This window comes from Rhinoderma darwinii, chromosome 3 (genome assembly GCF_050947455.1).
Source record: "Rhinoderma darwinii isolate aRhiDar2 chromosome 3, aRhiDar2.hap1, whole genome shotgun sequence".
Taxonomy (NCBI): Eukaryota; Metazoa; Chordata; class Amphibia; order Anura; family Rhinodermatidae; genus Rhinoderma; species Rhinoderma darwinii.
This window is the reverse complement of record NC_134689.1, coordinates 230,024,831-230,048,959: the sequence shown is the minus strand read 5'-3', so window position 1 is coordinate 230,048,959 and position 24,129 is coordinate 230,024,831. Positions and strand designations below refer to the sequence as shown.

At 40.5% G+C, this 24,129-nt stretch overlaps 1 protein-coding gene across 1 annotated transcript in view; it reads left to right on the top strand.

The window, feature by feature from the left end:
- Positions 1-24,129, top strand: part of PODXL (podocalyxin like) — a 105,777-nt gene that overhangs the window by 53,545 nt on the left and 28,103 nt on the right. The window contains exons 2-4 of the mRNA XM_075857506.1: positions 13,619-14,185; positions 14,866-15,134; positions 16,921-16,986. Coding sequence (XP_075713621.1) covers positions 13,619-14,185; positions 14,866-15,134; positions 16,921-16,986 — 902 coding nt within the window. The remainder of the gene's footprint in view (positions 1-13,618; positions 14,186-14,865; positions 15,135-16,920; positions 16,987-24,129) is intronic.

Sequence of the window (24,129 nt, the reverse complement as noted above, 5' to 3'; positions counted from 1 at the left end):
TGCTACCGTGCATTCAAACCCACGTTTGGTTAAAAAAAAAAGTGAAAGTGAAACCTCCAGAGAGGACCCCCTTTTCAGAATATGAGTAGTTTTTCACAGTGATGTCCTGCCTTCTGGATGCTTTAGGTCTCTACATTGCATGTTCATGATTTCTGTGATAGTACCCATCTATCTCTTTGCTTGTAATTCTCTTCTACTTTTCTCTTCATATCTGAAAACATTATTTAAGGTCATACAACAGAACAACTACACCAATTATCTGGTGTAGATGTATTGCATCTATTGGACAAATAGTGTTTGGCACAAAACCATAAGTATGAAATTTCCTGGCCACTTTTACAGAAACAGTGTTTTTGTTTCTACTGTTAAAAGTGAGCATGGCTACCAAACATTCTCCACACCCCTCCTAGACTCACTGGCTAAGAGGTGCACTAGTATTTAGACATGACTCTTAATCCAAATTAAAAAAATAAACATTTGGTCAAAATTTTTATTTAGTCAAAGTAATCAGCTATTAATCTGAGAAGAAATGTTCATTAGGATGATTCAGTTTGAAGTTCAGGATGAAGATGTTAGTAAGGACATACTAACGCAACATTATTAAGTCTTAGCTTAGCTGAATGATTCTGTTCTTTGGAGAGAGGGAGATGCCTCAGGCGCTTGAATTAAGTAATATAAAGGACTAAACACATAAAAATCTAATTTCTTTTATCCCAGTTTCCTAATGACATAAGACATTGAGGGAAAGACAGGTTTTCCCCAAAGACAAGAGGTTGAGGATTATGCCTCTCATAATTGCCAGGATCTGCTGACAAAAATAATAGTTTTAGCTGAGTTACCACTATGCAATGGTCTGTGCTGCAGTGCATTATGGAAAAGTTATTTGTTCCTGCATCAGAGTACTGTACAATGCCCACATATTTCCCAGAATGCAAATAACCAGAGCAGAATTTTTCATATGTTAAGCCAACAAGAAATGTTGGGAGATTTCAGCTTTGAAGCCTGTAGAATTGTAAATTAATCTGTGAGAGTATGTTCACACTCTTAACAAAAGAATACAAGGGAAAACAGCCCCTGATTCTCAACCGTTTTTTTTGCGTCAAGCGTTTTTTGATGAGTTTTTTATGGCCGTTTTTGGAGCCGTTTTTCTATTGACCCAATGAAAAAGACTCCAAAAACTTCTCAAGAGGTGACATACACTTCTTTTTATGAGGCTTTTTTTACGAGCCGTTTCTCCAAACGTCCGCGTAAAAAACCGCCCCGTTGGAACGAACCGCCGTTGTTCCCATTGGAATCAATGGGCAGATGTTTGGAGGTGTTCAGCCTCCGTATTTTAAGTCGTTTTTCGGGGCGTTTACGGCCCAAAAAACTGCTGAAAATAGGCTGTGTGAACATACCCTAATACAAACTGTAACTCAGGAAAAGATAAGTAATAAAGGCATATGCTTTAAAGTGGTTATCTCATGAATAATTTGTATACAAAAAGTCTAGGAATGATGTTAACTGCTGTTTAAAAGTAATTTGCAGTATTTCTAGTTTAAAAAAAAATACCTGTCTTATCTATTTTTGCTTCCCTGTGTCTGGCTTGGTGCTGCTGCTAAACTGTGCTACTGGGGAGGGGAAGGGAACTGAGCAGAATAGGTATCCTTCATCCTCTGGAAGCTGACAGAGTAGTGCCTTCTTACTTCCCCTGCAGATATATATATATGGCAGAGGTCCGGTGGGGGAGTATGGTGGGGGCTCACGGGCCAAGCCCGCTCCATAGAATGAGCATGTCGGCTGTACAGCCGACACTTTAGTGTAACGAGAGGGATTCCGCTCATTTAACCCCTTAGATGCCACGGTCAATAGCAATCACAGCATCTAAACTGTAAGAAATAAGGAGCGGCTCCCTCTGTAGCTCAGTCACACCACAACGAGATCGCGGGGTGCCGATGGTTGGCATGGTAGCCTAATGGCTTAATAAGAGGCAGGGCTTAATAGGAGCATTTCAGAATTAATTCACGATTAATGTTGCTATATATTGTGGATGTGTTCCAACGCTGGTTCAAGTCCCCTGGGGTGACTAATAAAAAAAGTTTAACAGTTAAATAAAGTTTTTTTTAAACTGTTACAATATAACATTACTTAACCTGCATGATGAACGCAGTAAAAACACAAACCAAATAAAAACACCAGAACCAGTTTTTGGGTGACATCACCTCCCACAAAAAATGTAATAAAATATGATCAAAAAGATTCATGTACTCAAAAATTATACCAATAGAAAGTACAACTCGTCTTGCAAAAAATAAGCCCTCATACCGCTCAATCGACGGAAAAATAAAAAAAATTATGGCTCAGAATTTGGTGACGCAAAACAAATTTTATTTTTAACAATTAGTTTTTTCTTGTAAAAGTAGTAAAACATAAAAAAAACTATATAAATTTGGTATCGCCGTAATAGTATTGACCTGCAGAATAAAGTTAACATGTCGTTTTTACCGCACAGTGAACGCCGTAAAAACAAAACCCTACAAAAAAGGAGGAATCTGTGTTTTTTTGCATTCCACCCCGTAAAGACTTTTTTCCCAGTACATTATATGATACAATAGATGGTGCAAAAAACAAGCCCTCATATGGCTATATCGATGGAAAAATAAAAAAGTTATACATTTTGGTAGGTGGGAGGGAAAAAACAAAAGTGAAAATTCGAAAATTGGTTACGGTGAGAAGGGGTTAAAGGGGTTGTCGAGCCAAGAAAAATTGATGGCCTATCCTCAAGATAGGCCATCAATAGCTGATGGGTCAGGGTCCGACTCTCGGAAACCCCTGCCGGTCAGCTGTTTTGAAGGGGTTGCAGCGCTCGTACAAGCGTTGCTTCCCCTTCATTTGTACTTGCTCACGTGTTTAGCTGCGATTCACAGATATTACAGCCTTTTCTCACATTGAAGTGAATGTGAGAAAATCGGCGTGGGTCCCGGGAGTCAGACCCCGACCCATCCGGTATTGATGGCCTATACTGAGGATAGGCCATTAATTTTTACTGGCTAGAAAACCCCTTTAAAGAGGCTCTGTAACCACATTATAAGTGCCCTATCTCCTATATAAGAAGATCGGCGCTATAATGTAGGTGACAGTAATGCTTTTTATTTAGAAAAACGATCTATTTTAAACCACTTTATGAGCGATTTTTAGCTTTATGCTAATGAGTTTCTTAATGCCCAAGTGGGTGTGTTTTTACTTTAGACCAAGTGGGCGTTGTACAGAGGAATATATGACGCTGACCAATCAGCATCATACACTTCTCTCCATTCATTTACACTGCACTAGCGATATAGTTATATCGCTATGTGCAGCTACATACACACACACTAACATTACTGTAGTGTCCTGATAATGAATATACATCACTACCAGCCTGGACGTAATGTTTATTCAGAATCCTGACACTTCTGAATCTTTTCTGTGAGATTCCAGCAAGGCAAGCGTAATCTCGTTTGAAATGACAGGTTACATCGTAATCTCGCGGGATTGCCTTGCTGGAATCTCACAGAAAAGATTCAGAAGTGTCAGGATTCTGAATAAACATCACGTCCAGGCTGGTAGTGATGTATATTCATTATCAGGACACTGCAGTAATGTTAGTGTATGTAGCTGCACATAGCGATATAACTATATCGCTAGTGCAGTGTAAATGACTGGAGAGAAGTGTATGACGCTGATTGGTCAGCGTCATACATTCCTCTGTACAACGCCCACTTGGTCTAAAGTAAAAACACACCCACTTGGGCATTAAGAAACTCATTTGCATAAAGCTAAAAATCGCTCATAAAGTGGTTTAAAATAGATCGTTTTTCTAAATAAAAAGCATTACTGTCACCTACATTACAGCGCCCATCTCCTTATGTAGGAGACAGGGCACTTATAATGTGGTGACAGAGTCTCTTTAAGGCTTGAAAGTTGCTAATAAAATGAGTTGATATTCTCCATGATGTATGTTAGTGTGTTTAACAGAAGTGACCTTGAAGTCCTAACTTACAATTGTTCTGGCTAGGTTTGTAATTGCAAGAATTTAGTATTTTCAGGAAAACATTCATCATATTTGCTGGACATCACAAAAGCCAGACACGCAAGCACATACTTATAGAGTATCTACAGTTTAATTGGTTTATCCATAAATCAATAGTACAAGTGAAGATAAGAAACTTTGTAATATATCTTATTACATAAATATGCTACTTTCTCCACTTATGAGACTCTTCTCCTCCCCCCCCCCCCTTGCACTGATCACTCACTATAAATTTACTGCTAAAATTCATATACAGGAGTTCGTACAATGAGAGATCAGGTTACAGCTGCGGCCCATAGAAGTCTATGGAGAGGGGAGATGGAGGAGATAGCTACTAGAGGCAGACAGAGGTTAGGGACACACAGAGACGCTGCTGCAACTTCTAGTAAGTGTTTTACCTCACCCCAGAGCTGAATTCACAGCTACAATGCTCATTACTGCTGCACAATGTCCTCCATGTTGCTACTTCTTCTAGATGTGTGATAGAGATAGGGAAGCAGGATTCTTCTCATCTCTCTAGCTGCTATGATGCCTCCCATACACAGCACAGTCTTCTCCCCCTCTGGAGCTGGGAATACTGACAATTAGAAATAGTCATATTCAAGTCATGTGATGGTCAGATAAAGTGTTATGCCTCATGTACACACACATGACTGTTTTTACTGCATAGTCACCTGAAAGATATAAGTGTGCATTATAGAATGAAATAATCTATGTTTCTGTCAGACTTAGTCTTCGTTCACATCTGCGCTAGGGCTCCGTTCCGAGGTTCCGTCGGAACGGAGCCCTGACAGACACAAACGGAAACCGTAGTCGGTATTCATTCCGTCAAAACGACGGAACCCTTGCACAACGGAGACACGCGGAAGTCATTGGCACCGGATCAGCCGCTATTAAAATTACAAGTGATGGAAACGGAAACCTATGGTTTGCGTTTGTGTCTGTCAGGGCTCCTTTCCGACGGAAAGCTCAGACGGAAGGTCGGAACGGAGCACTAGTGCAGATGTGAACGAAGCCTTATATAAACAATCTCCAAATAGATCCTGTTAGTCTGTAAATTTGCATGTTAGAAAAAAAAGGACACAGGTTAACACTTGGTATTTTCCTGCAGCGGCCAGATGCTGCTTTATAGTAAATTAGATTTTTCATTATCCAGTTCACACACTGAGGTACAGAGCTGTGCATTTTCTATGGTATACCACCGCTGGAAATTGAAGGCTTCATAAGCACATTTAACCCCTTGAGGGGGGCAGTTTTTTTTTTTTTCGTTTTGCCTTACTGCGTTCCAACAGCCATAACTTTTTTTTATTATTTTACATATATATAAGGGTATGTTCACATGACCTATTTTCGGCCATTTTTCGGGCCGCAAACGGCCTCCAAATATCTGCCCATTGATTTCAATGGAAAAAAGGAGTTTTGTTCCGATGGAGCGTTTTTCGCTGCATTTTTTTACGCTTAAAAAAACGGTCACAAAAAAGAAGTGCAGGACACTTCTTGGGACGTTTTTGGAGCCGTTTTCCATAGACTCTATTAAAAAAAGCTCCAAAAACGGCTGTAAAAAAAACACAGCGAAAATCGCGAGTGGCACAAATAAGTCTAAAAATCAGGAGCGGTTTTCTCTTGAAAACATCTCCGTATTTTGAGCCGATTTTGACTCTGCGTGTGAACATATCCTAAGAGGGCTTTTTTGGCTGTATGATTTGTATAATTGAATAGCACAATTTTGGAGTACATATTAGAACTTGGACTTCGATACCGATACTGCGTGTAGTATTGTGATTCTCGATACCAAAATGATACTAGAGGGCAGAATACGTTTTTTATTTTTTCCCTCTTTGCATTCCGGCGTTCATAACATCTTGCCATACTGGAAAAAAAAAATCGGTATCGAAAATGTGTTGTATACGTTGGAAAAAATAGTCAGATCCTCGAAACTTACATCTGCTGCTAAAGTATTGATGCCATATATCACTGGACACCTTCAGAGGTCATGCCTTGATGGGTCAGAGCTGTTTTGGTAGCACGAGGTGGAACTTCACAATATTAGTTATGGATGAGCGGTGTATATATTAGTTTTTAACTATTGTAAAAAAAATTTTTTTAGGGGGGGTAATGCAAAAAAAGCAATTCCATCTTTGTATTTTGTATTTTTTTTACGTAGTTTACCCTACGGTATAAATAATATGTTAACTTTGTTCTGCGGGTTGCTATGGTTATGGTGATAAAAAATATATATCGTTTTTATATGTTTGATCACTTTTATTCAATAAATGCTATTTTATTTGTCTGTCTTTTTTATTGAAATTTGTTCATCTTTTAACATATAAATCATGGGAATACCTCTGTATTCCAATGCATTACTGTCTGACAGTGGAAAACTGACAGGCACCTATAGGCACGGCCTTATCGGCATCTACATTTCGGCCCCTGGCTTCCATATTTAGCCAACGTCACCCGTGATTGTGTCAACGGGTTGGCGATGAGTCAAAGGAAGCCTCCTCCCTTTGTTTTCATCATTCAGAATTGTCAATAACGGGTTCAGGAATGGTTTGAGGAACATAAAAAAAATAGTTGAAGGGATTGACGAGGCCTTCACAACTCACGGCCGAGATAATTGTTGCGAGACGCTAGCTGTTAATTACAGCTGTCCTCCCGTGGTCGGTGGTGTGGGTCCAGCTCCTGTGCAGGTGTCATCACAGTGCCGTACATTTTTGGCACTGTTACTCAACAGCAAGCCTCCAGTGCCGTAAATGTGCGGGAATTAAAGAAAAAGTAATGAGACTTAACAATAATGTTTCGGTTTGGTTTTTCCGCTAAATTCATTGCAATTGTAACATGTACTCAAGAAGATATATTGATGTAGTTAAATTCTCACTGAGCAGTCAATCTTTTTTTTCAATGGATGTTTAGGACAACAGAGCAGTGTCTCTTGGTAAATGTGTGCTAGGATGATAAGGACAGATCCATTCAACTAGTGAGGAGTTTTAGTGTTAGTTATCTTTATACTAGAGCGTAACATGTTGACATTATCTCTCTAGTCTGTATGCTCAGAGGTAACATTGTCTTTGTATTGCACATTCAGACCTGATTGCAGAGACAAAAGTTTTCAGAATATAATAATAATAATATAATAAATGTACACCAATTCTACATTGTTTACTGCCTGCTCTCATACGGACAAAAAAAAACCTGTTTAACGAGAAATGTCTTCAACAGTGACTGTAACAGCAATGTCGATTTTTGACCCCAATTATAATAATACATAGGTAGATACGTGCCAGATGAGACGCTTTCTATGTCTCAAACAATGTAGCGGTATATAGAAATAAGCATGTGACAATCGTATTTCCTTTTTGCTAAATGTATTTTTCTTTTGTCAAAAAAATTCAGTGTCAAAAAATGATCACATACAGAGAATATGTATAAATATCACCCAGTGTGTTAGAGTCCACAATCCGGATGGTTTCTTCACGGGGCTTTCATGGCTTGTTTGCAGAGACCTCACGGAGGATAGATTGGCATCTTACTACACCCGCTGCGACGTTTCAGGGGTTCTTCCCTTTCTCAATAATATGGAGTTTTAGATAAAATGTTACACAAGGGCTATAGAAAAGCCCCCTACCTAACAATTTTTATACAATTTCTCCCGAGTACTGAAATGCCCCATATGTTGTTGTAAACTGCTGTTTGAACACACGGCAGGGCTTAGGCTATGTTCACACGGAGTATTTTGGGGGAGGAATATCTGCCTCAAAGCTCCAAACGGAATTTTGAGGCAGATATTCCTCCCCCAAAATACTCCGTGTGAATAGCAATGATCGCGCCGTTTTTCGCCCGCGGCCATTGAGCGCCGCGGGCAGAAAACACGCTTTCTCCTGCCTCCCATTGAAGTCAATGGGAGGTCGGAGGCGGAAGCGCCCGAAGATAGGGCATGTCGCTTCTTTTTCCCGCGAGGCAGTTTTACTGCTCGCGGGAAAAAGACGCCGACGCCTCCCATTGAAATCAATGGGAGGCGTTCTCGGGCCGTTTCTGCCGAGTTTTGCGACGCGGTTTCCGCGTCAAAAAACTCGGCAAAAGACCCCGTGTGAACATAGCCTAAGGGAATGAGTGAAATTTCTTTTAGGAGTGCAGATTTTACTGGAATTTTTTTCGGACACTATGTTGCATTTCCCTGAGATACCAGTACAGTGGAAACCCCTGACCAGTGACCCAATTTTGGAAGCTACACTCCTCAAGAAATTCATCTAGAGGTGAGGTGAGCAATTTTATCCCACAGGTGTTTTACAGAAACTTGTGCACAATCAATGTTACAGAGTGAAAATTGCAATTTTTCCATAGATATGCCCTACCAGTGTACAATAAGTTGTGCCCAGCTTGTGCCACTGTGAACAGACAAATCTCTAATGACGTTTTAGGACAGATGTGCTAGGGTTCTCCCCTTCCTGGCCCCTAAATATTAGGGCCTTGATAACCACCTCTAGAAACTGAAGGATCCCACCTGGCCTACACATCGGGATAGCATGTTAGCATTATACAATGTCATCTGCACGATGTGCATGACCAGCTTTTAGTACCATGAGACATAGCTATATGGTAAGTGAGAGTATTGTACAAAATATCAGAAAAACTTTTGGACCTATATATCAGTCAAGGCCATCATTTTGCATCATGTTCTAAGAGTCCTACATTCTTTATTTTTCCGTTGATGGAGCTGTGTGAAGGCTTTTTTTCTGCGGGACAAGCTGTAGTTTTTATTAATACCATTTTGTAGTACATGCGATTTTCTTATCCCTTTTTAAATATTTTGAGAGGCAAGGAGGCCAAGAAATAGCTATTCTGGCATTGTTTTTTTTTTACGGTGTTTAGCGGCAGGTATAAACGTCATGTTAACTTTATCCTGCGGGCGATACCAAATGTATAAATTTTTTTATGTTTTACTACTTTTACACAATAAAACATTTCTAAAAAAAAATAATCATATTATGGTGTCCCATTATTCTGACAGCCATAACTTATTTTTTTCGTCGATGGTGCGGTGTCAGGATTTGTTTTTTAAAGGATGAGCTGTAGTATTATTGGTACAACTTTAGGTTACATGTGACTTTTTACTTTATTTTCATGTAGGCAAGGTGTCACGATCTGTGGGTATGTTGACCCACTGGGCCGTAGCGGGATAGCAGCTGGCCAAACAGTGTACCAAGTCAATGTATATATCGCCAAGTACAAGGGTACATGTAGTAGTTCTGACAGTAGCAACAGCTAGGCTCAGATGGGACACCAGACAGCAGCATACACCAGGCATGGTGTAAGACACTAGGCGTGACCGGTGGCACAACACGACTCCGACTTTCTAAGGCACAGAAACAAAAGGTAGCACAGGATACAGGTACTAGGAACAGGATAACACTAAGGGACCATTTGCAAGACTAACACGGGTAAACACAACGCTCAGGCAAGGAGTAAAGGGGCAGGGCCCTTCTTATAGTCCAGGGTGATCATGGGCTAATAGATGACAGCAGAACGGAGCGGAAGTGAGCGCTGGCGTGCCCTAGGGAGGAGATGCGGGCCTGCGCTCACAGATCCATGGATGCGGCCGTCGGGGGGTGAGTAATCCCGACGGTCCGCGGCCATGGACGCTACAAAGGGTGACAAAAAAAGCAATTCTGCCATTGTTTTTAATGTGTGGGATAAATAATGTGACAGTCGTTACGAAGGCAGATGGTAGTTCGGGTCGGGTCGGCAGCAATACCAATTATGTATAGTTTTCCTCTTTTTTTTTTCTAATTAGAAAGTATGTCCTTTAGTAAAAAAAAGTCTATTTTTATTTTTTTTATTACTTGAAACTTTTATTTATTTTTCCTAAAATATTATTTTTTTTCGTTTCACCTGGGGACTTGAAGGCCTGATCTTCTGATTGCAGTTATAGTAAATTGCATAAATGTAGTGAAATATAGTATAACGGTCAGTTTCAGGCAGCCTATCAGGCCCTGCTACTGGCCTGCGAGGGGCACAATAGGATCAGAGATAACTCTGATCACGGCTGTCTAACAACTCCGATGACACGGTCATCTCTGTTTGCTCAATGCTGTAATAATGTTTGACAGCAAATACAAAAAGTTTAGGTAACAAAATATTGGCATGTTAGGCTTCGTTCACAGACAAGATGTGAACTAGCCTTAGACAAACTTTATTCATTAGAGGAAGTTATAGTGAAACAGACAATAATACTTTATTTACATTTTTTGTGGAGCTGGTGTTTTAACCAAGACTCATGGGGAGTGAATGAGATAGCAAGAAATAATCCAAAAAACCTGCAAAAAGAGGTTATTTAGTTCAAGATTTTATTTTTTTACAAGCACAGTATGACAACTGTTTTTATGATTTCAGTTGTTTCTATTCCACACATATCAGCAACCTCTTTGGGCTGGGTTCACATGATGCATTTTTAGCATGGGTTTATTTGTTTTGGTTGATGAACTCTCATTGACAGATAAGGGAGTTTTCTTGACAAAACAAAAAACGTATTCTAAAAACCCAACAAAAACGCTTCATGTGAACCCAGCCTTAGGCTACAGTCACACAGGGCGGATAAGGTGCGAAAAAAACGCAAATAATTGTGGTGCAGATTTTAGGCCAGAATGTCCGCTGCGGAAGATAGCCGGTAAAAAAAAACAGCCCATACTTACCCGTAGTCAATGCGACACTTCCCTCTGACGTCCTGCAGCCCGGTCTCCTGGGATGATGTTTCATTCCATGTGACCGCTGCAGCCTGTGATTGGCTGCAGTAAGTCACATGGGATGAAATGTCATCCCTGGAGGCCGGGCTGGACGCAGAAGTAGAGAGATCTAAAAAAAAAATCTGAGTTACGATTTTGGCGGTGAAAAATGCAGCTTTTCCCTCACAAATATCGCAAGATCTGCTATTTGTTGCGGGTTTTACCTTCCCATTGAATTCAGTACAAACCAGCGATTCCGCAGCATAAGGGCTTACCCACACATAAGCAGAATTGCTGTGTATTTTTCGTCCGAAATTGCGGACAGAAAATACGCAAAAGAATACAGTAGCAGCAAAGCGGATGAGATTTAACTAATCCCATCCACATACTGCATAAAAATTCCAACCAGAAATTCACCTGCAGTGTGTATTTTTCATACCGCAGCTTGTCAATTCCTGCTGCGGAAAGTGGACTGAATTGCTGCGTTTTTCGGAGGAGATATCACCATCTCCCAGCATTGAGAAAAACACAGCAAAATCCGCACCATTTTCTACAGTAAAAAATGCAGGAAATGGTGCGTTTTTTTCCCCAGCGGAAAGTCTGCTATTTTCAACAGAATTGCTGCAGAAATTTTCTGCAGCAATTCCTTTACGTGTGGACAAGTCCTAAGGGTAAATCTACGTGTAGCGTAAATACTGCGGATTTTCCTCAACGGATTTCATTGCGCAATATCTGCATCGTATTATAGTAGTGTATGAAATGTAAACAAATCTCATCCACATGCTGTGCACAAAAACGCAGAAAAAACATTCATAAATTAACCTGCGGTGCGTTTTTTTAAAATCCGCAGCATGTCAATTTACGTTACTCTATATTTTGGAATCGCTGCTCTTTTGTTGTGGGTTTTCCCCATTAAATTCAATGGGGAGGTAAAACCCGCAAAAAATAGCAAATCTTAAGATTCTTGCAGCGGAAAAGTCTATACTTACCCAAATCTTTCTGCGCCTGCCTCCAGGCATGACGTTTCATCCCATGTGATTGCTGCAGTCAATCACAGGCTGCAGCGGTCACATGGGATGAAACGTCCTCTCAGGAGGCCGGGCTGCAGGACGTCAGATGGATACATTGCCATACATTGTATGGGGTTTTTTTTTTACCTGCTATTTCCTGCAGGTGCGGTATTTCGGCTGAAATTCCCTGCGGGGTCCAGGGCAGATACGCTGTGTACTTTTAGGGTATGTTCACATGCTTAACAAAAAACGTCTGAAAATACAGAGCTGTTTTCATGGGAAAACAACTTCTGATTTTCAGACGTTTTTTGAGCAACTCACGTTTTTCGCTGCGTTTTCGCGGACGTTTTTGGAGCTGTTTTCAATAGAGTCTATGAAAAACGGCTCCAAAAATGTCCCAAGAAGTGTCCTGCACTTCTTTTGACGAGCCATCATTTTATGCGCCGTCTTTTGACAGCGACGGGTAAAATTGCACCTCGTCTGAACAGAACATCGTAAAACCCATTGCAAGGAATGGGCAGATGTTTGTAGGCGTAATGGAGCCGGTTTTTCAGGCGTAATTCGAGGCGTAAAACGCCTGAATTACGTCTGAAAATAGGTCGTGTGAACATACCCTTACACATCGTACCTGCCATGTGTTAACATACTTTATTAATGGTTTTTCGGCTGGATTTATATGCAGCGTTTGGATGAGATTTGTTTAAATCTCATTAACATTGCTACTACTGTAATATTCTTTCGGATTTTCCGCAATGAAATCCGTTGTGTAAAATATACAGTATTTACGCTACGTGTGGACTTACCCTTGCAGTGAATTACACAGTTGTATTGTCAGTACACAACTTTATTGATTTCATTGGGAGGCTCAGGGTCAGTTCACACAGTTTTTTGACACGTTATTTGAATTCATTGATTTCAATGGGAGGTGGAGAAAACGGCTCACGGGAAAAAGAAGGGACATGCCCTATCTTCGGGCGTTTACGCCTCTGACCTCCATTTAATATCAATGGGAGGCAGAGAAAGCGTATTTCGCTGCGTTTTTTGCCCGCACCCACGGCTCAATGGCCGCAAGCGAAAAACACTGCGAAAGTCAAAATCTGCCTCAAAATTCCAAACTGAATTTTCAGGCAGATTTTCTGCCTGCAAAAAACTCAGTGTGAACCCAGCCTCAGCCTTACTATTTGTCGTTTTCCCATGTTTCAAACCCTACAAGAAAGGAAAACGTTTGCCAGCATTGTGCATAAAAATGTGTCTGTCTGAATGGGGTGTGTACTTGTAATTTCCTAGCATATTATTCTCATTTCCCCTACCACTATTTATAGACTTGACATATACAAATGACTCAAAGTGGGCAAAAGGAAGTTTCAAGATATCTAAAAAAAGCTGCTTATTTATTGTATATTGATCACTATGATTATTATGCAAATTATTATTTGCGATTGGTCTTCAGTTTTGCAGTTAGAGCCCTGACTTATCCATTCATGAACCCTGTTCATTTAGAGCATATCAAGCTTGTCCATGGAACTAAAGTTTGCATACTTATAAGCAGCATCATTTAAAACAAGCTTACAAAGAGCCATAAAATGTAAATTATAACAAACAAAATCCTCAATGGGCCTACCGACCCTTCTCAGTTCCTACCATTGCCAACACATCTGCATTTATGGGATCATGCTGTTATGATAGAGCGTGAACATGGAGACGGGCTTCCTTGAAGGCCACTGAAGAGACTATCTGCTTTTAACTAGTTTTAGGCATCTTCTTTTGAGATTTTCAAATTATTAAGATTAGACAAAGTGTTTCCTAATAATTAATTACATTTTGATTCTATTTTTCAGGATGGGGTGCAGATGTAGCGAACAGTCAAACAACTTCCCAAGTTACAGTTGCTTCAGTGACAACTGTGGATGTAGCCAGCACTACTGTGAGCCAAGCCAAACCAACAGTTCCCAGTACTGGTACTACTACTAGTGCAGCAATCCCCACTCCAACAATTAACATACCCCCTGTGTCTGCAGGAACGACTAAACTAACTATCACAGCAACCAGTGTTCCACAAAGTGCCATACTGTCAACAACTGCCAAGACTGACACAGCCGCCAAGACCGACACAACCGCCAAGACCGACACAACCGCCAAGACCGACACAACCGCCAAGACCGACACAGCCGGCAAGACCGACACAACTGCCAAGACCGACACAGCCGCTAAGACTGACACAGGCGCCAAGACCGACACAACCGCCAAGACTGACACTAAATCGTTTAGGGTAACTAGTAGTGAACCTACACTTAGCACCCTAAAAGACAATACTCCAAATGTAGCAAGCCCTAATGATAACTCTACACAACCAGTACACATCAACAAAACTTCTACACCAGTCTTTAATGGCAGCTCTATAGCAGGTAAGCAATATTTAGGGTTATTGTTGATTGTTGATTTTTTTAACATATTGAAATGTGTGCAAATGAAAAAAGGTAGAGAACAGGTGAATGGAATAAAGAAAAAGTTAACACTAAGCTCAAACAGGTTAATATTCAAAATACATGTAATGTGTGGTTAGAATTGTCTCATATTCCTGCTTGATGATACAGAATTAGACATTAAGACTGGGTTTACACTGAGTTTTTGGCATACGTACTTGTTTTCTTGTGGTAAATAAATTCCCATGCCTCTTATTCAAAGTTTATCAACCCCAAAAAAAAGTGTCCTGTTAAAAACACAACAAAAACGCAGTGTGAACCCAGCCAAAGTAAAAGAAAAAAACTGTGCTTACTCTATGGAGGAAAAATATCAGACTACTTTTTAAAAATCACTGAAAATCCAATCAAGGCATTATTAGAAAAAATTGTGAGGAAGTCCTTTTGTTTATAGCATTTTTCAAACAACTCAATGTATTCCTATGGACAGCGGTTGTCACGCGAGTCTTGAAGTTGCATGACAAAATGTCTGTGTATCGTCATTGCCCTAATCAGCCAATATTACGAAGGTTAAATATGTTTTATTCGTAACAAATAATGATAGTCACATGATATTACAGCAACAGATTACAGCTACATTATTGACATTTTTTGGCTTCCCCCAGTGACATCACAAACAAGCTTCATGAAAAAGGAAACAAAACTTTCTGCAACGTCACTTCCCGTCTCAAACACATCAGAGCCCAGCAACAAAATAGTTGTTACAAACTACAGTAACACGGTGGCAAGACTCTCAACAGTGTCGTCATCTCTAGCAACAATGTCTAAAACAACAGCGGGCAGCATTTCAAAATCTACCGCCAGTTTTCTAACAGAGAACATCCCTTTAACAAAGATTACATCATCTGTAAACTATAATCAAGACAATATTGAGGTAAATACATTCTGCAGGTGGAAATTGTATATATACATTTATGGAATTTGTATATATATATATATATATATATATATATATATATATATATATATATATGTGTGTATCAGGTAAATGTTCATAGTCATTGTCCAGCCATTTTCAGAGCATTGCTTCTGAATGATTGCCTGTAAGCCATGGCTTTGCTAGCCAGTGCAGTGTCTGGCACAAGGCATTATGATCCTAAAGTAACATTAAGGGTATGTTCACACGGAGTGTTTTCAGTAGTTTTCGGGCCGTAAACGTCCCAAAAAACAGCTGAAAAATCGGAAGCAGAACGCCTCCAAACATCTGCCCATTCATTTCAATGGGAAAATCAACGTTCTGTTCCGACGGGGGCGGTTTAAAAAAAAAAAAACGGGTGTGAAAAAGTGCAGCTCAATTCTTCAGCAGTTTTTGGAGCCGTTTTTCATAGACTCTAGAGAAAAAACAGCAACAAAAACGGGCGTAAAAAATGCAGCGAAAATCGTGAGTGGCTTAAAAAACTTCTGAAAATCAGGAGCGGTTTTCCCTTGAAAAGAGGTCCGTATTTTGTGACGTTTTTTATTTTGTGTGTGCACATACCCTTAGACTGACAACAATGATTAATGTTAAAGAACATCCCTAACTACATTACATTTCAACATTAATGCAGAGATGGCATTTACAGCCTAAACAAATGCATATCAATTTCTTGATAACCGTAATAGAAAGTTATTTATTTTCTTACTTTATTATACTTCAGAGCTAGGGGATATATTGTGTCTATATGTATAAAAAAATAAGCTGTCTGCATCGGTGTGTAATGGCGTTAATTCAGTACTGGCAGAGTCATAATCGTAATAAATAAAGAGAGCCCTATAGCTCATTATGGAACAGATTGATCTAATAAAACAAGCGCATCTATTACTTTCAGATTTGTCATTTTCCTTGAAGAGCAACGGACTGAATTGCATGAACTGCACCATAAGTTCCGTACAGTTTGCTAGTAATAGCCAAGACCCTTAAAGTGGTATTACAGTTTCAGCAAATAAAAGGTCATTCTTTCTATAATAAAAAGTTATATACTTTGTGTATCTATTCCTCATGGTTTTCAAGATCTGTTTGCTGTACTTTAATAGAAATCTTCATTATTCACTTGGAGTGGATAAAAATCCGTCCTGGTCACGTGATCGGCACAATGGTGCACGGTTCATTACAAGGCAGATCAGAAGCTGTATTGTCGATCAGCGATAGTTTTAAATGTGGTAAACATGGGCGATATCTGCCCGTTTAAAACCACCCATACTCATACTGTGTGTACATTTCATGACCAGGACAGATTTTTTTATCCACTGGAAGTAAACAATGAAGGTTTCTATTGAGTTTCTGCAAGCAGAGATCTTGAAAACTAAGAAATTGACGCAGAAATTATATCTGAAAATGTTATAACTTTTCATTCTACAAGGAATAACCTTTTTTTTGCTGAATCCATAATACCCCTTGGATAGTGATTTCCATGTTCACCACAGAGTGATGCCCATAAGGGATGATGTCCAATTTTATCCCATAGAAGTCTATAGGGCAGTGGAGTTCTTCATGGGTGATGATGATGGTGGAGTGCTAAGAGGCTTTCTGAATTCTGCATATACAATTGCATGTTTGCTGTATTAACCATGACTGTCTTGTAAGGAGCATGTGTTCCTGTATAGACTCATATTAGGCACAAGTTTTCTCTGTGGTAGAAAATGCAACAGTTGTAAGTCTGTTTTCCGATTTTCTTTTGTAGGTCAATTGCAGTGGAAAACCCGGAGGATCTTTACTGAAGATTAATATAAAAACCACAAGAATTTGTGTAAGTACTGTACTGAAACTCAAATAAATCTTACTAATATATATATATATATATATATATATATATATATATATATATATATATACATATATACACACATACACACACTATAAATGCGGAGGGAGTAAAGTCCACAAAATTTTTTCACTGAGCTTACTGGAGTGCTGCCTTTTTTTGTTTTTTTATAGTTCGTCTGGATATTGGATAAGTGTTCAAGGGTTTGCACCCGGGCTATCTTCAAACATCACAGTGCTGCTAACAGTGTGTGTGTGTGTGTGTGTGTGTGTGTTTGGGTGTGTGTGTGTGTGTGTGCATGTGCGTGCGTGCGTGCGTGTGTGTGTTTGAATAATCTAGAAAAAAAAACATCAAAAAATCATACCAACATATTCAGTTCTGCATATTAAGTTCTGTCTGATTTAAAAAAAAAAAAAAAGATACGGCATGAGCTACAACGGATATATTTAAAGGGGTATACCCAGAACGGACAATTATCACCTATTCATTGGATAAGCGTCTAATCAGGGGGCCTCACCGATCACTACAACAGGGGTCCCAAACTCCCTGTTCCTGCAAACTGTACCCCCTGTAGTGAGGAGGAGCTTAAATGGAGTGGAGGATGAGCATGCGCCCTGTCGCTCCATTCTATGTCTATGGGACTGATGGAAATAACTGAGCGCTGTACTCAGCTGTCTCTGTCAGTCTCAGACTTTGAATGGAGCAGCACCACTAATGCTCATCCTCTACTTCATTCAAAGAGCTCCTCACTGCAGTCGTGTAATGAGGAGAAACGGGGCTTCTGGACCCCTGTTCTAGTGATTGTGGGGGTCCCAGCAGCACATTCCAACAAAATGAATAGTCTGAATTTTTTATTTGAACCAACGGGCTTTTTTCAGAGAAGACATGAAGGACAGCTGCTCTGCAGCACAGAAAGCAAATAATGGTTTGAAATTGGATGTAAACTATTCCTACAGGTGTCTCAACTTTTGGAGATTACTTTCAAACCCTCTGATTCTATTTAACAAGTGTTGGAACAGACTGCATTACAAACACCCTGTAGGGCAGGATTTGGATAGTTTTGCTATTCAGGACAGAGCACATGGATATCATAATGGCAAGAAAAAGACAATTAATAAAAGACAGACAGACAATTATAACCCTTAGAAGTGTAGGTCTAGCCTACAGAGAAATTGCCAAGAAAGCCAAGGTGGCAGTCAGTACAGTTCCCTATACCATCAAAGGACTCAACATTTTGCATGATCGGCACCTCACAGCACAAAATCTTCAAGCCCAGCTTTATTCAGAAACAAATAAACAAGTTTCCATTTCAACTGTGAAGAGAAGACTTCTATCTAAAGGTTTGACAGGTAGAGTATCAGTAAAAAAGCCACTGCTAAGATTGCAAAATGAAAAAAAGACTTGCCTGGGCCGAGCAGCACCTCCACTGGACTACTGAAGAGTGGAAGAAGGTCTTATGGACTGATATATCAAAATTTTCCATCTTTGGCACATCACGGTGGGTTTTTGTACATCGTCGAGTACGTGAAAGGATGCTTCCTCACTGTGTGACACTGTCAAAAATGGAGGAGGAAGCGTGATGGTCTGGGGCTCTTTTACTGGATCCAGAGTTGGCAACTTGCACAGCGTTACTAGCACACATGACAAAAAGGGCTACCACAGCATTTTTATGCGCCATGCAATACCCTCTGGTATATGCCTACTTGGTCAGGGTTTCATATTACAGCAAGTCAACGATCCAAAACATACTTCTAGGTTACATCAGTACTACTTAAAGAGAACCTTTCACCTCCCCATACATGTGTAGCTGACTGCAGCATGTAACGGGCAGGGCTGCACAAACCCTGGGGCACTTTCCATTTTTTTCTACCCTCCTCCGTTGTTTAGATATCGGTGCCGTTATATTTGGTGCCCGATATTTAAATAACCCCCTGAACTGTCAATGGGACATGTAATGACAAGGGGGCTGTAACATGTCTGTGACACTGTCCAATCAGCTACGCACAGTGTAACAACAAGAGCTGGAGGTTAAAGGTTCTCTTTAAGACAAGAAGAATGGAATGGCCTGCACAGTCTCCAGACTTAAACCCCATTGAGCTTGTTTGGGATGACCTGCACAGAAGGATGAAAGCAAATCAACCTACAATTGCAGCACATTTGTGGGAACTTCTGCAACAATGTTGGAAGGAAATTTCTTGCAAAATAAAATTTTATTGAAGTTTTACAGAAAAGAAAAATGCAAATGATAACACGCCGAAGTGTCACAGTACATAAAATAAACAAGTAATTGTTAGAATTCACAATAAGAAGACTCGCATGTACATTACGTTATATCAAGATGAAACAGAACATATCATACAAACAGAACCATAAGGAAGTATGAGCATACTGGCATAAGTTCACACCACTTGCACCAACGTCAAGGGGGAGGGAGTAGAGAGTGTAGAAAGGGAGGGGATAGAAAAGGAGGGAAAAGAAACGTGCAAGGAGGGAGGCCTCCAGGAACATCAGGTTTAGTAACTAGTCCCCTACTAGAATAGCAATCATTCTAGTCTGCACTCCATAGGTGTTGAAAGGAGCCATTTTTGCAGAATTCAAACCAGGGTGCCCAGATCTTCCGGTACTTGGCATGAGAGTGATACTCAAGATTCGAGAGCTCCTCCATTCTCTCCAGTTGGGCGCCTTTCCTAAGCCAAATGACTTATTGGTGGCACAATCTCGGTCTTCCAATACAACGGGATTAGGGATTTGGCCACTGCGAAGAGATGTAACCATAGCTCTCTGGGGGCCCCCCAGGGGAATGTTGGCCAAAGATTTAGGAACACTACACGAGGGGAAATGGCAATAGAGGACTGAGTTATAGTGTTGAGGACAGTTTCTATCTCTGCCCAGAAGGTGGAGATTTTCTCACACTCCCACCACAAATGTAGGTATGTTCCCGGGTCTTTATGACACCTCCAATAAACTGGGGAGATTTTGTTACACCTTTTATGCAGTACCCAGGGGGTCTTGTACCACCTAGAGGTCAGTTTGTATGAGGACTCCTGCAGTTTAATGCATCTCGAGGTACCAAGGGAGTTTAGAAAAACTGCCTTGGTATCCTCTTCAGAAAAGGTAGTCTTAAGTTCCAACTCCCATGCTTTAAGAAAGGAAGGCTGTACGGTTGAATTCAGCTTAATGAGATTATTATAATATAGTGTAATAAGTTTCTTAGGTGTTCGCCGAAGGAGGAGGAGGGTTGTTTCCAACCAGGATAGCGGGCGGTCTATCGGTCCCTGCCTAAACGCTCCCAGGTAACACCTTTTGAGATGCGTGTAAGTGAGAAAATTGACAGACAAAAAACCCTGTTGAGACCGCAATTCAGGTAGAGTAGGAACAGCCCCGTTAATCAATATGGAATCGTATGTGCTGCAGGATGCCCTCCCAGGCAGGGAAGAACAATCTCGAAACCTCTCAGTCTGCGACTGCACAATGTCACGAACCGTCATCAGGGGAGACGGGATTTGGTGCAGAGATTTCATCCCCTCACCTTTCTGATAAGAAGCAGAGGTAAGGGAGTTGCAAGACAAAAAAAAGGCTGCGTTGGGCTTGTCAAGACACAGAAGGGAGGTAAGGGACATACCTATGGTTGCCTCCTCCACGGGAACCCCAAGTCTAGTTGATGTATTATCAAACCACTCGGTTATCCTGGCTAATTGTCCGGCGTGGTAGTAGGATTCAATATCTGGAAGCCCTATCCCCCCCTGAGCGTTTAGGACGGATAAGAGTGTGAAAAGCTATTCTGGGTTTAGTATTATTCCACATGTATTTAGAAAATTGTCGTCTAATGGCAACAAAAAAGGCTCTAGGGAGGGGAATCGGGAGAGTTTGGAAAAGATAAAGGCGTTTGGGGAGAATAATCATTTTTAGTAAGTTGGTTCTACCAATCCAAGAAATGTACAGGATATGCCAGGACAGGATAGTGGCCTTAATCTCAGAGAGTAAAGGTGTGTAATTGCATTGATACCAGTGATCAGGTGAGGGAGTTAAATTAATTCCTAGGTATTTTATACTATCTGTGCGCAGTAGGAAGGGGGAGCTAAGTTTCAGAGACGTTAATAGGGCCGGAGTGCAGCAGACACATAATCCCTCGGATTTGCTAGTATTAATTTTGAAATTGGATAAGGCACCAAAAAGGGTAAACAGCTCCTGACGTCTAGGTAGGGCTGTGGAGGGATTGGTGATAAAAATCAGCAAATCATCGGCAAATGCCACTGTGCAGTGCACTCTGTCACCAATAGAGACCCCCGACAGGAGTGAGTGGCTCCTGACGCAGACTCTGGATCAAAGTCTCAATTGTGAGGACAAAAAGGAGGGGAGAGAGTGGACACCCCTGTCTTGCACCATTCTTGATCTGGAAAGGTGGCCATTTATTCTAACCTTAGCATGTGGGGAAGTGTACAGAGACAGGATTTTGTGAATAAAGATTTGCGGAAAGCCGAAATGGGATAGCGCCCTGACCATAAAGGTCCAGTCCATCCGGTCAAAAGCTTTCTCTGCATCTGTTGACAGCAGAACCAAAGGGATATTTCTTGACCTGGTGTACTGGATCAGATGGAGAACTCACGTAGTGTTAGGTTTACCCTCTCTCCCCTTAACAAAACCCATCTGTTCTGGATCAATTAGGGAAGGGAGTAAAGATTGCATCCTATTGGCTATGATTTTGGCATATAATTTAACGTCCACATTCAAGAGTGATATAGGGCGATAACTACCGCATAGTGAAGGGTCTTTACCCTCTTTTGGTAATACCGAAATATGTGCTTCAAGCGCTGAAGGAGAGAAATGTTGAGAGGCGTTAAGAAAGTTACAAACTCTGAGGAAGAACGGCAGCAAGACGCCTCCAAACTGTTTATAGTATGAGGCCGGGAGACCATCAGGACCAGGGGACTTACTAGAGGGCATACTGGAGAGTGCCACCTGGAGTTCTTTAAGTGTAAAGGGGGATTCTAGTTGGGTTTTTTGCGTCTTAGTTAAAGTTCGAAGAGAGAGGGAGTCCAGGAAAGAGTCAATCAGCTCAGTTCTGTCGGCGAGTTCCTTGGGCGTCTCTCCAGGGCGTAGGTCATACAGTGTTTGATAAAAGCAGCAAAACTCAGCCGCAATGTCATTGGTGTCCTCAAGTACAGCTCCAGACGGAGACCTGATTTTGGGGATATAGTTCTGTTGTCTTCTCTTTTTAGCTAGATAAGCCATGAGTTTGCTTCCCTTATCACCATGCATGTAATGTTTGTGCGTAGCAGAGGTATATGCCTTAGCTGTGCGCAAATTCAAACATTGTTTGAGTCTTTCTCTGGAAAGTATAAGCGAGGAGAGAACCCCTTGAGCTGCGGACCGTTTATGCTGGTTTTCAAGATCAGATATTTGGGAAAGAAGGTCATCAATCTCCCTGTTCCTCTCTCTCTTCATGAACGAATCTACGCTTATGAGTACTCCCCTGATCACTGGCTTATGAGCCTCCCAGATAGTGCTAGCAGAGACGTCCTGTGTATCATTCTCCCTAAAGTAAGACTTCAGCGCCGCCTCAACTCTCTGCTTATTGCGTGACGAATAAAGGAGAGTTTCGTTAAGTCTCCAATTGTATTGCCTAGGCAAAAGAGTGTGTATGTTGAGGAACATGGACATTGGGGCATGGTCAGACAGGAGAATGTTACCTATAGAGGGTGAATCTACTAAAGGAAGGAAATTTCTGAACAATATCTGAATGCAATTGTAGAAAGAATGCCTTGATTGTGTAAGGGAGTGTTCACATCTGCATCACCCTTCCATTCATGGGTTCCGATAGACCTTCCTGTCAGAAGAACCCATGAACGGAAAGTCAAACGGAAATCATAATTCCTGTTTGCATTACCATTGATTTCAATAGTAATGCTTCCATTGCAAACGGTTCCCATTTGTTTCCTTTCCGTAAGGTTTCCGTTTGTTTTGCGGAAACAATAGCGTAATCGACTATGCTATTGTTTCCTTGAAAAAAAACGGACACTGATGTGAATAGGCCCTAAAGCTGTGAGGTGGCTACTTTGAAGAGTCAAAAATCTAGATTTAATTTGTTAAAACAAAAGTTACTCCATTATTTGTGTTCGTCTTAACTTGTTTTATTTCTTGTATGCTTTCATTTCAACGTACATTTGAGACATTATACTATGTAAATATCAATAAAAACTGGAAAAATTGAGGCGTTCTAAACCTTTTGACACACACACACACACACAGAGACAGACAGACAGACAGACAGAGACAGACAGACAGAGACAGACAGACAGACAGACAGACAGACAGACAGACAGACAGACAGACAGACAGAGAGTATGTATACATACACACACATATAAACACAAAACATAACATATTAAGGTTCACAAGCAACAGACTCTTCATTGAAGCAATGGTCACCACAATAGTAATAAAACAATATTTTCAATTTATTGATGGGAGGCAGTTTATGGAAAATTTATTTGAATCATGTAACATTTGAATATGTTTGTAAATTTTGGTCATCGCAGTTCAAATTACTTAAAAACATTCATCAATCCTATTCTTTCCAAATAACTGTTGTTTTACTTGTGTGTTCCAATACTGCCATCTGCAGGTTATTTACGAAATTACCTTTCCTTGGGGTGTACAGGCAATATTTTTTCATTTTCCATTTCCATGGATAAGTTTGGGCAGAACATTAACACTTTCCTGTCACATCATTTTGTGTATTTTTGTTTTCATTCTTCCTTCCCACCTACCAAAAGCCATAACCGTTTGATTTTTCCGTCGATAAAGCCATATGAGGGATTGTTATTTGCGGGACGAGTTGTAGTTTTTTACGGCACCATTTATTGTACCATATAATGTAGAGGGGAAACTGGAAAGGAAAAATATCTTTGTGGGGTATATTAGGAAAAAAACTGCGATATTTTGAGGGGGTAGAAAAGATAACCAGCACTAGCAGAGTTATCAAGTTTAAAAAAAAAAAAAAATGTAGTTAGGGAATTCATTTTTTTAAAATTTTAACAGCAAATGTTTTTTTTAATTCATTTCAGCCTAGAATGTCTAAAATAAAAAAATAAAAAATTGGACTCAACTAGGGAATAACCCTTTAAA